This window comes from Salmo trutta, chromosome 20 (genome assembly GCF_901001165.1).
Source record: "Salmo trutta chromosome 20, fSalTru1.1, whole genome shotgun sequence".
In the NCBI taxonomy this organism is placed as follows: Eukaryota; Metazoa; Chordata; class Actinopteri; order Salmoniformes; family Salmonidae; genus Salmo; species Salmo trutta.
In genome coordinates, this window is record NC_042976.1 from 27,432,468 (window position 1) to 27,446,017 (window position 13,550).

The following is a 13,550-nucleotide window of genomic DNA, read 5'->3' on the forward strand; positions in this document are numbered from 1 at the left end:
GCGATGGCTAGAAGGCCGGTGAAATCGAATGCCGAACATCGCCCGAACAAGGAGAGGGACCGACTTCGGTGTAAGTCGTGACAGTTAAATTGTTTAGTAATAAAATTACAGCAATTGCTAACAGTAATTATATATTATATTATACCAATGAATATTTGGGGTTTGTAGAGGCCTTAAAGGCCTTAACAAAGGCTTCTCAACTGGCAGTGACTAGAGGGCAAAACAGTTCAAAAGGACATGGCTGAACACTCAACCATTAAAAGTTTGAGACTAGATGCCACTCTGATCAGTCCCCTAAACACATTCAATTGTTTGGGAACTACTTCCACTTTTCAGTTAAATTGGTACAGGACTCTCACTGACGGATGCAACAAATATAACCTCTTACAAGGCATGCCTCAAAATTTATAAATGAGACAGAAACAACACTATCATGGACACATTAGTGTTCAAAAGTTTTTTGGGACTCCAAAAAAACAGTATGTTACTGTATTCTGTGGGGTTGGTATGGAATTACAGTGAAGTACTGGCAGCACAGTAGCTAGTAAATTACTGTAGATTTAGAGGAAAATGTTTTAGATTCCAAAATACAGTATGTTATTGCATTACAGTAAATTACTGGCTGCATAGTAGCCAGTAAGTTACTTTAGTTTTACAGGACAAGGTTTTTAGATTCCAAACTTACGGTATGGTACTATTTTCTTTGGGGTACAGCATAACGGGTGCAACAAATATAGTCTCTTACACTGCACGCCTCAAAATGTGTTAATGAGCTACAGATTTGTTCCTCGCCCACAACATTTCCCACAATGCAACCTAATTCATAGTATGCTGCCATAAATATACAGCAAAACAGGTAATACAATGTTTTACTGTAAAATTACATTGTAAAATTACAATTTTACAGCATTGTCGAGGAATTGTAGCGTAATACCATTTAGACCTGCTAATGCACTCCTCTTCACAGTACTGTAGTGTAATATAGAATTATAATAGCAAAGGTAAGTATTTTTCTGTAAATGTACAGCAATTTGTTTCAGTGTGGTACAGTAAGCCATGAGACCATAACCTGCTTTGGTGTACTCTGCCAGCTGTTGTTTGTCAAGTGTGCTAAGCTGTATCATGCAAGCCCTGCTAAAAAATAACATTACTCCAATTTGTATAATGTTTATATAGATTTACGTCTATTAATTGAGTAGCATTTAGATAACTGGTCAGTAACAACTAGATATCAGCCAAAATAAGACAGGGGAAATGAAAAATCATGAAAAATACATCTTAACCTGCTTGTGATCTGCTTATAAGAAGTCCCGACCATATTTCAACCAATAAAATACGTCTTCATCACGTTGTATGTCCACTGGGTACAACCGTTTAGCAAGTAGGACATTTCTGAGTTTCGTAGTTCCGACTAGCACGTGAACGCTCCATAACGTTCCTGCGCTCCGGAGATTTTCATTGGTCACGCCATATCGGGGGCAAGACTCTAGACCAGGAATTCCTCAGCGCTTCTCAAATTTCCTGAAATCACAGACCTCTCGTTCGCCTCGGTTACCGATACATTCTGCGCCCACCTTCTGCCCGCAACAGACGTCTGAACAGAGCCGCTTTTCAAAATGGTAATTTTGTAATATTGCTCTTTATTTCTTTGACTATTTTACTTGACATTAACCAATAACATGCGTTTTTAAACTTTCGTATATTTTCATATTTTTCTCTTCCTTGCCTCTGTCTTCCCAGATGTTGCAAAGTGTCCCCTTCCTCCTATTGCTGGCCATAGCGCTCTGTCAAACCGAGGTAAGTTGGACTTCAGATTGTTTTGTTAAATGGCAATTAATGCAAAACCAAACAACATATTATGATTGACATAGGTTACTTCTATATTAAACTCGAAAGGCTCTGCTCCCTTTACTGGCTCTATGGTTTTATATGGTGCTTTTAGGCAGGGCCTGTTTATTGCAGGGGCTTACAGGGGTTGAAGCCCCAGGGCATAAGCCCGTAAGGGGGCCCTTGAGGCAGAGAAAACATTTTCACAGTTAAATTACGTGTTTAATATTAAACTCATCAAAAATATCTAATCCCCTATAAAATATTTTTAATCCAGCACTGCTTTTTGTGGCACAGCTGGAGCGCTTAGAATGTAGACTAGTCTAGTTATATTTGTGACAAACATAGGGCCTAATAGTTAAAAGCCTGGATTTATTCTAGATTTTTATTTTTCATGATGGACGGAAGGTTTTCGTTTCAAGGGAGAACCGATTAACATGGCATTATCCAAGGGCACTAGACTTCATTATGGAGACAAATAGAAAATTGCATTTTAATTGGAAGATCTTCTAAATCCGTTTGTAGATTATGATGGCCACACAGCATATTATTTTATTATTATTCATCGTGGTTTGTAGGACTATCCTAAAAAAGCACAGATATCTATCTTTGATGATTTAGTTTAGCTATGTTCACAGGATGTGAATGTGTCCTCTATATCTCTGATGGAAATAGGGCAAGGATTGATATTTTTGACAGTGTTTTGGACCACACAGATGGAACAGAAAAACACTCAAACACACACACACACTATCCTGTGAATTTCCTCTTTCAGTGTTTGTTAAGTTGATGAAGTGATATTGTTGCAAGCATTATTATCTTTGGCTCCATGGGTATCAAACAGAGTTAACTCCTTACACCCATGGGAATTGGCCTATATGGATAGGGCTACATTTAAATGTATTTTGCAGAAGAAATATAGAAATGAATAACAAAATGGTAGCAATTACACTGAACAAAAATATAAACGCAACATGCAACAATTTCAAAGATTTTACTGAGTTACAGTTCATATAAGGAAATCAGTCAATTGAAATAAATTCATTAGACCCTAATCTATGGATTTCACATGACTGGGAATACAGATATGCATCTGTTTGTCACAGATACCTTAAAAAAACGGTAGGGGCGTCGATCATAAAACTAGTCAGTATCTGGTGTGACCACCATTTGCCTCATGCAGCGCAACACATCTCCTTCGCATAGAGTTGATCAGGCTGTTGATTGTGGACTATGGAATGTTGTCCCGCTGTGTGAATTTGCTGGATATTGGCGGGAACTAGAACACGCTGTTGTGTGCCAGGTACAGTTGAAACCGCAATACATCCAAGAGCACACTTCGCCAGCTAGCCATTGGCCATCGGATTTGAGCATTTGCACACTGGTTACGACACCGAACTGCAGTTAGGTCAAGACCCTGGTGTGGATGATGAGCATGCAGATGAGCTTCCCTGAGACGGTTTCTGACAGTTTGTGCAGACATTTTTTGGTTGTACAAACCCACAATTTCATCAGCTGTCCGTGTAGCTCATCTCAGATGATCCCGCAGATGAAGAAGCTGGATGTGGAGGTCCTGGGCTGGCGTGGTTACATGTGGTCTGCGATTGTGAGGCCGGTTGGTCGTACTGCCAAATTCTCTAAAACAACATTGGAGGTGGCTTATGGTAGAGAAATGAACATTCAATTATCTGGCAACAGCTCTGGTGGACAGTCCTGGAGTCCAAATGCACGCTCCTCAAAACATCTGTGGCATTGTGTTGTGTGACAATACTGCACATTTTAGAGTGGCCCAGCACTCAAGGTGCACCTGTGTAATGATCATGCTGTTTAATCAGCTTCTTGATGTGCCACACCTGTCAGATGGATGGATTATCTTTTCAAAGGAGAAATGCTTACTAACAGGGATGTAAACAAATTTGTCCATAGAATATGAGAGAAATATGCTTTTTGTGCATATGGAACATTTCTGGGATCTTTTATTTCAGCTCATGAAACATGGGTCCAACAATTTACATGTCGTCTTTATATTTTTATTCACTGTAAAGGGGAACAGTTTGGAGAAATGTTATGTGCATTTACATTGACGATACATTCAGGAACATGATACGAATATTCACAAGGCAATTCGGAGAAGCAGATCGTAATTTTGGTGTGCATAGAATGGAGTCATGAGTGCATTCAGATGCGTGGTCCGTGGCAAGTTTTCTTCACAATACAGGACAACCCAGGGTATGACGCCATGTCATCTTGTAACTGTACATCAAACATAGTGATCATAAACATCGACACTGTATATTACATGAGTTTTATGATATGGAAATGTGAAGTGCACTTTTGGACTCACGGGTGTTTGACTTGCTTGTATGACATCAAAGCGGTATTTATTATAATCCTCAACGTCTCCTCTTTCAAAATACATCTAGTCCTTGTAATTTACAGCAATTCCCTAACTCAGAAAACAAAAAAGTTGCACAGTTATCGGGAGGGATGGTGCAACTTCTTGTTGCGTGAGGGGCTCAAGTTCAGAATGTCTATCAGTCAAAACTCATACAGACCTGTGAAGCGGAGACCCTGAGACCCATTTTACATGTTACTATACAGCCACAGCATTCGAATTTAGGCACTTATCAGTGTCCAAATCGGCAACTTTCAACCCGTATATGGGTATGAGTGTAAAGGGTTAATAGACAGCTGAGCTAACGATACAGGGATCAGGAGGACTGTTTGCTGTGCTGGGGCTGGGTTTGGGTGGTCAGTGTGTGTGTGTGTGTGTGTGTGTGTGTGTGTGTGTGTGTGTGTGTGTGTGTGTGTGTGTGTGTGTGTGTGTGTGTGTGATTGTAACACTCACCCGGGTGGGTCTCACACACTGGTGCTAAGTAATGCCTGAGTAAACACTGAACCTAAAGTGGTTGGAGATGAGGTCTCTTGAAACCACACACGGTTAGATCTGTCACATACATAAACACAGGTTGTCTATTTTCAATGACTTCTCAATAAACTGAAAATATATTTATTTATGTAAAAAAGAAAGAAAAAATGATTCCTGAATTGACACCAATTAGAATTGTCACCAAGCCTGACCCACACTTGTAGGCTTCGGGGTTAGATTGTGGAAAACACTTTGGAATTTCCAAATATGTTCAGGAATTACTGTGGAATTCCAAGGATATTCAGGAATTAGGCTACTTTGGAATTACTTTGCTTTTCAGGATTACCCTTATTTCTGGATTAAGATTATAGGTCAAGGTTTGGGAGAGGTTATCTTTTGGGTTGAGGTTTAGCATGGTTGTAGTTCTCTCTCTAGACTTGCGGGAGATTGCAGGGTGAACTAAGTCAGCCTCTACTCATTGTCATTACATGTCCAGAGTCATTACTATCAGTACACCCTCCAGGCCCTCTGCTGACCTCCGAGTGCTGCCCCTGTCATTGCCTGCTGAAAAAAAGGCCCTTTGTGTGGGTCTTTATTGGATCTGTGATCCGTGATCTCATTGGTGACATCTGGCACTGAGAAGACTGAGTACAGGCCAGAGTTTGTGGAATGTGGCTGTGGAATATGTGGGAGAGGCATTATAAAGACATAATTTAAGGGTAATTACCCTGCTAATATACAGCCTATTGACAGACCCAGTAGGAATGTTAAAGTGGCCTGCTAGTACACCGCCTTAAGGCGGTCTTGGGGATTGTTTAGTTATACAATGTGTTGGTATACAGTTTAAAGTTTACTAAATGCCAATTTATGCTTGATCCGAAAATGTGATCGGAGGCTTTGTATAGAGGGTGTGACACAATTGAGGCGCCTCCGGAGGCATGCAGAGGCCAAATTGAGCTCCCTACCGCATTTCCTTGCGCCTCCCAAATGTTTTAACAATGCAGAGGGCTCCGTATAGCTCTGCATTGACATGATTGGTTGTTGGTAGGTGGAGGCGGTTTGTATAAACACAAATTCATTTCCTTGACAACTTCCTTCACAACAGCTCTCCTCAACAGCTATACGCTGCTCCGTGAAGCGCAATTAGTATGAATGCAGACGTCAGATTGACCATTCAGCGCCTTTAAGGCAGACTACAGTGTTGCACTGCATGGTGGTCTTCAGTGATTATTTCAAGTCTCAATCCCTATTGTTTAGTTAGTTTAGCTGCGGATACTGTACCTTAGGTGTATGTGTTTTGTGTGTTCGTGTGTGTGTGTTGCTGTTTGATGGCTCTTTATATTGCAGACATATGAATGCTAAGTTATTAAAATGTGAAAGCTGGCTCCAGATTTATTATGAAGGAGAGAATGCCTGGGTACTTCCTGAGGCAAGAAATTGCTGTGTTTGCAGATAGTACGGCTGGGCTCACGGCTATTCTCTCTGGCTGTGTGAAGACTGAGGAGAGAGATGCATCTGGTGAATAAGATGTGGACGTTTCCCACTCACACACACACTGTGAGAGTGAGATGCGAAGGCTGTGTGTGGGGGCACACACACACGCTCACACTTTTCTGTTCTCCAGGCATCCTGTGTTATTGCATTACCCATGGTGGCCGGTGTAATAACACAGTAGATCATTCAGTTATTAGAACCACGGCTGGATCTGGCTTTGAAAATACAGGAAAGAAACTGAACAATGGCCCTTAACGCCACGCAAAGTATACAACCTCTCTACTCACACACGGTGGATATACTACCTCTCTACTCACACACGGTGGATATACTACCTCTCTACTCACACACGGTGGATATACTACCTCTCTACTCACACACGGTGGATATACTACCTCTCTACTCACACACGGTGGATATACTACCTCTCTACTCACACACGGTGGATATACTACCTCTCTACTCACACACGGTGGATATACTACCTCTCTACTCACACACGGTGGATATACTACCTCTCTACTCACACACGGTGGATATACTACCTCTCTACTCACACACGGTGGATATACTACCTCTCTACTCACACACGGTGCATATACTACCTCTCTACTCACACACGGTGGATATACTACCTCTCTACTCACACCCGGTGGATATACTACCTCTCTACTCACACACGGTGGATATACTACCTCTCTACTCACACACGGTGGATAGACTACCTCCCTATACACACACGGTGGATAGACAACCTCCCTATACACACACGGTGGATAGACAACCTCCCTATACACACACGGTGGATAGACAACCTCCCTATACACACACGGTGGATAGACAACCTCCCTATACACACACAGTGGATAGACAACCTCTGTACTCACACACAGTCGATAGACAACCTCCCTATACACACACAGTGGATAGACAACCTCCCTAAACACACACAGTGGATAGACAACCTCCCTATACACACACAGTGGATAGACAACCTCCCTATACACACACAGTGGATAGACAACCTCCCTATACACACACAGTGGATAGACAACCTCCCTATACACACACAGTGGATAGACAACCTCCCTATACACACACAGTGGATAGACAACCTCCCTATACACACACAGTGGATAGACAACCTCCCTACTCACACACAGTCGATATACAGTGCATTCGGAAAGTATTCAGACCCATTGACTTTTTCCACATTACAGCCTTTTTCTAAAATTGATGAAATAAAAGTTTTCCTCATCAATGTACACACAACAACCCATAATGACAAAGCGAAAACAAGTGTTTAGAAATGTTTGCAAATTTACTAAAAATAACAAACAGATATAACTTATTTACATACTTATTCAGACCCTTTGCTATAAGACTCGAAATTGAGCTCAAGTGCATCCTGTTTCCATTGATCATCCTTGAGATGTTTGTACAACTTGATTGGAGTCCACCTGTGGTAAATTCAATTGATTGGACATGATTTGGAAAGGCACACACCTGTCTATATAAAGGTCTCACAGTTGACAGTGCATGTCAGAACAAAAACCAAGCCATGAGGTCAAAGGAATTGTCCGTAGAGCTCAGAGACCGGATTGTGTCGAGGCACACATCTGGGGAAGGATACTATAATAAATTATGCAGCATTGAATGTCCCCAAGAACACAGTGGCCTCCATCATTCTTAAATGGAAGAAGTTTGGAACCACCAAGACTCTTCCTAGAGCTGGCCGACAGGCCAAACTGAGCAATCGGGGGAGTAGGGCCTTGGTCAGGGAGGTGACCAAGAACCCGATGGTCACTCTGGCAGCGCTTCAGAGTTCTTCTGTGGAGATGGGAGAACCTTCGAGAAGGACAACCATCTTTTCAGCACTCCACCAATCAGGCCTTTATGGCAGACAGAAGCCACTCCCCAGCAAAAGGCACATGACAGCCCGTTTGGAGTTTGCCAAAGGCACCTAAAGGACTCTCAGAGCATGAGAAACAAGATTCTCTGGTCTGATGAAACCAAGATTGAACTCTTTGGCCTTAATGCCAAGCATCACGTCTGGAGGAAACCTGGCACCATCCCTGCGGTGAAGCATGGTGGTGGCAGCATCATGCTGTGAGGATGTTTTTCAGTGGCAGGGACTGGAAGACCAATCAAGATCGAGGGAAAGATGAACGGAGAAAAGTGTAGAGAAATCCTTGATGAAAACCTGCTCCAGAGTGCTCAGGACCTCAAACTGGGGTGAAGCTTCACCTTCCAACAGGACAACGACCTGAAGGACACAGCCAAGACAACACAGGAGTGGCTTCGGGACAAGTCTCTGAATGTCCTTGAGTGGCCCAGCCAGAGCCCGGACTTGAACCTGGAGGAGGATGTCTTCCCTGTAATGAAAACAAGCTCAGTCCGATGATGCTGCGACACACCTCCCCAGACCATGACAGACCCTCCAGCTCACAATCGATCCCGCTCCAGAGTACAGGCCTTGGTGAAACGCTCATTCCTTCGACGATAAACGCAAATCCGACCATCCCCCCTGGTGAGACAAAACCGCGACTCGTCAGTGAAGAGCACTTTTTGCCAGTCCTGTCTGGTCCAGCGACGGTGGGTTTGTGCCCATAGGCGACGTTGTTGCCGGTGATGTCTGGTGAGGACCTGCCTTACAACAGGCCTATAAGCCCTCAGACCAGCCTCTCTCAGCCTATTGCGAACAGTCTGAGCACTGATGGAGGGATTGTGCGTTCCTGGTGTAACTCGGGCAGTTATTGTTGCCATCCTGTACCTGTCCCGCAGGTGTGATGTTCGGTTGTACCGATCCTGTGCAGGTGTTGTTACACGTGGTCTGCCACTGCGAGGATGATCAGCTGTCCGTCCTGTCTCCCTTTCGCGCCTAAGGCATATTCACGCAGATGAGCAGGGATCCTGGGCATCTTTCTTTTGGTGTTTTTCAAAGTCAGAAGAAAGGCCTCTTTAGTGTCCTACGTTTTCATAACTGTGACCTTAATTGCCTACCGTCTGTAAGCTGTTAATGTCTTAATGACCGTTCCACAGGTGCATGTTCATTAATTGTTTATGGTTCATTGAAAAAGCATGGGAAACAGTGTTTAAACCCTTTACAATGAAGATCTGTGAAGTTATTTGGATTTTTACGAATTATCTTTGAAAGACAGGGTCCTGAAAAAGGGATGTTTCTTTTTTTGCTGAGTTTATATAGCACCAATAAGGGTTCCGCTATGGTTACAACCCCTTTTGGGTTCGTTAGCAAGAAAAGTTCTTTATAGAACCATTCTTAATATCAAAGGTTCTTTATAGATCCTTTTGAAGAACCCACATTTTTTGGTCTGTTAAAATTCCATGGGTATTGTTATGGCAATGTACAAGTTCAATCAGGTGTGCTAAATCTTGAACTGCTGGAGATCCGAGGAGAGAATTGAGAACCATTGATATTGTCAACCATTCTCAATTAACACAAGGCCATACATGAGTATTACCCAAGACACCATCACTATATATAGTCATATATAGCATGCAATCACATAACATAACAGATTAGATAAACTGGAATGACACTCGCAATCACGGTTGCACAAAAAGAGCTTTGTGCTAAACACAGCCCAAATTATTTCAATGAGCAGCCGTCCCTGTATTTTAATTATCACTAAAAGAGCAAAGAACCCTTTTGTGAACTGCAAAGAACCATAGAAGGGCTCAAATTCCCAAAGAACCCTTGAGGAATCCTCTTTTCTTAGTGTGTACTCTCAAAGCTGAAGGACATGATGTAGGACATAGGATCAAAATGGTAGATACTGATTGTTTGCCATGAGTTTTTCACTTGTTCTACTGTATAAACAAATACACATTCTTGTTTTTATTGGTCATAGAATCACAAAACTACATTTAGCAGGCTACTTTAGAGTCGTAGTAGAGGAACTGCCTCCCAAGCTGATGTGTAATATCCTTACTAGAGCTGACAGTGACAGAGTCGCTGCCTCCCAGTCACCATGCTGTGAAGCTGTTGATGACTGTTCTCTCATTGGAAGGTGCTGCCTGGGCTATAAATACCATGCCAAGGAGGAGTGAACAGAGCTGGAACATGGGGTACAGTACAGCCTGTCCTCTGTCTTTTTTACTCAGGAATGCTCTAATTGTTCTAGTTCTACATTCACACACACGCACGCAGGCAGGCATGCAAAGACATACAAATGGAGAGAGAGAGCTGCACTTCCTAACCTCCTGCCAAATCAAATAACATTTATTGGTCACGTACACATGTTTAGCAGATGTTATTGCGGGTGTAGCGAAATGCTTGTGCTTCAAGCTCTGACAGTGCAGTCATATCTAACAAGTAATATCTAACAATATCTAACATATACCCAAAATACACGTAAATCTAAGTAAGGAATGGATTAAGAATATATACATATGGCAGAGCGGCATTGGCTTAAGATACAGTGGCATAGTATAGAATAGAGTATATTCAGTTGAAGTCGGAAGTTTACATACACCTTAGCCAAATTCATTTAAACTCAGTTTTTCACAATTCCTGACATTTTATCCTGGTAAAAATTCCCTGTCTTAGGTCAGTTAGGATCACCACTTTATTTTAAGCATGTGAAATGTCAGAATAATAGTAGAGAGAATGATTTATTTCAGCTTTTGTTTCTTTCATCACATTCCCAGTGGGTCAGAAGTTTACATACACTCAATTAGTATTTGGTAGCATTTGGAAGTATGCTTGGGGTCATTGTCCATTTGGAAGACCCATTTGCAACCAAGCTTTAGCTTCCTGACTGATGTCTTGAGATGTTGCTTCAATATATCCACATAATTTTCCTACCTCATGATGCCATCTATTTTGTGAAGTGCACCAGTCCCTCCTGCAGCAAAGCACCCCCACAACATGATGCTGCCACCCCCGTGCTTCACGGTTGGGATGGTGTTATTCAGCTTGCAAGCCTCCCCCTTTTTCCTCCAAACAAAACGATGGTCATTATGGCCAAACAGTTATATTTTTGTTTCATCAGACCAGAGGACATTTCTCAAAAAATTACGATATTTTCCCCCATGTGCAGTTACAAACCATAGTCTGGCTTTTTTATGGTGGTTTTGGAGCAGTGGCTTCTTTCTTGCTTAGCGGCCTTTCAGGTTATGTCGATATAGGACTCGTTTTACTGTGGATATAGATACTTTTGTACCTGTTTCCTCCAGCATCTTCACACGGTCCTTTGCTGTTGTTCTGGGATTGATTTGCACTTCTCGCACCAAAGTACATTCATCTCTAGGAGACAGAACGTGTCTTCTTCCTGAGCGGTATGACGGCTGCGTGGTCCCATGGTGTTTATACCTGCGTACTATTGTTTGTACAGATGAACGTGGTACCTCCAGGCGTTCGGAAATTGCTCCCAAGGATGAACCAGACTTGTGGAGGTCTACAATTTTTGTTGATAGAATTTCAGGAGCCTTTTCCTCCAATTTGATTTGTATAAATCCCCAGGTACAATAAATGCAGCCTCAGGATATGTGGTTTCCAATTTGCAAAAAGTCCATTAAAGATCTTTGAGGGCCGTTGTGGTATCGGCTTGAGGGGGGATATAGACCACTGTGGCTATTATTGACAAATGTAGGCTGTTACTGGTATGTTATCCAGAGCGTTGGTACCTGCAACTGTGCTGTCAGATTGTTTGTTCGTAAATTCAGAGCGTTTCACGTTCAGAGCGCACGCTGGACGCTCTGGCCAATAAGTAGGGTTGATCCGAAAGCTCTGACCTCACAACCACAGTCAAGGACCCAAGCTAAATGGCTAACATTGGCTAGCTACTTCCAGACACATAATGAGAGAACACCCCACTCTGACCATTTTACTCACCCTAGCAGAGCTGGTTAGGCAGTTTTCATGTTATCCAGGGCATTGGTGACTGTAACAGTGCTGCTGGCAACAATTTAATTATGCTTTGTTGCCGACATTTACTGACACCGGACATATTCAACGGGTGTTGAGCGTTCAAAAATGTATTTTGTTAAGACATGTAGCTAGCTAAACAATGGACCATAATCACAACTCATGACGTTACTACCCTACCTGAATCTGCAGGTAGGTTCTATGGCTATAACTAGTCAAGCAAATGTGTCTGAGAGACGAAGAATAAGATCATACACAACGTTAGCTAGCGACCCAGCCAGCTAACGTTAGCTAGCTAACAGTACACTTGAAATGAAACCACGTTCTGTCAAAATGAGAAATGTGTAATATCTGAAACTAAACAGACTAGGCTCGTAATTTAACAATTTTATTTGCATTTACAGATGGAATACAAGTTTGATATTAAGGCACATGAACTTCACATGTTCGAGAAGGCATTTCTGCCAGGAAACACATTTTGATAAAAATAAATGTTTTACGTTCAAACAGCTCTCCTGTGAAGACTTGCGACATACGCCTAGTTTCCTGAATCGGGTCACATTAGCATATCGTTACAACACTGTACATAGACATAATATGACATTTGAAATGTCTCTATTCCTTTGAAACTTTTGTGAGTGTAATGTTTACTGTTCATTTTTTATTGTTTATTTCCCTTTCGTTTGTTATCTATTTCACTTGCTTTGGCAATGTAAACGTATGTTTCCCATGCCAATAAAGCCCTTTGAATTGAATTGAGAGAGACAGAGTGTGTGCCAGTGTTTTATGGCCATGTTGTGTGATCTCCTCACTCTTGTCTAGTCATGAAAGGAATCCTCATTAACCAGCTGTACTGCTCTCTTATCCTCATCAGAGACACAGAGACACAGAAACACACGCACACGCGGACACACAGTACAAAGACGTCATGCCTCACTGCCTTCTATGGTTGCTTTATAACACCATCATCTCTCTCTCTAGCCTCTCTTTTCTGTAGCTAGCTCCATCTCTCTTCATCTTGTGTGTGTGTGTGTGTATGTGTGTGTATATATGTGTGTGTGTGTGTGTGTGTGTGTGTGTGTGTGTGTGTGTGTGTGTGTGTGTGTGTGTGTGTGTGTGTGTGTGTGTGTGTGTGTGTGTGTCGGGGGATAGGACCAGGCACAAAGATAGCACTTGGCAGCATGCCCAAACATCGGGCCCAAATTGGCGGGCAATTAATACCAAGCAGAGCCCTGGGAGACACACAATACACACACACACACACACACACACACACTAATTTCAGTGCAGCTTCAATATGAAATGGTTATTGACACAATAATTCAATGTAGAAAATGGACACGGACCTATCCGACTCGGCGGAACACTTGAATTGACACAGTGTATTGAACTTTGATGATAACCGTGGTCTCCAACATGCATCTGAACATTCCAGTCCCCAAAATGGCTGTCCATTCTACATATTCCATC

At 42.3% G+C, this 13,550-nt stretch overlaps 1 protein-coding gene across 1 annotated transcript in view; it reads left to right on the forward strand.

Moving 5' to 3' along the window:
• The first annotated feature begins 1,483 nt into the window (after nucleotides 1–1,483).
• Nucleotides 1,484–13,550, forward strand: part of LOC115155813 (follistatin-related protein 1) — a 58,417-nt gene continuing 46,350 nt past the window's right edge. Inside the window, exons 1-2 of the mRNA XM_029702780.1 lie at nucleotides 1,484–1,619; nucleotides 1,741–1,797. Of these exons, the coding sequence (XP_029558640.1) occupies nucleotides 1,617–1,619; nucleotides 1,741–1,797 (60 nt within the window). The 5' untranslated portion in view covers nucleotides 1,484–1,616. The remainder of the gene's footprint in view (nucleotides 1,620–1,740; nucleotides 1,798–13,550) is intronic.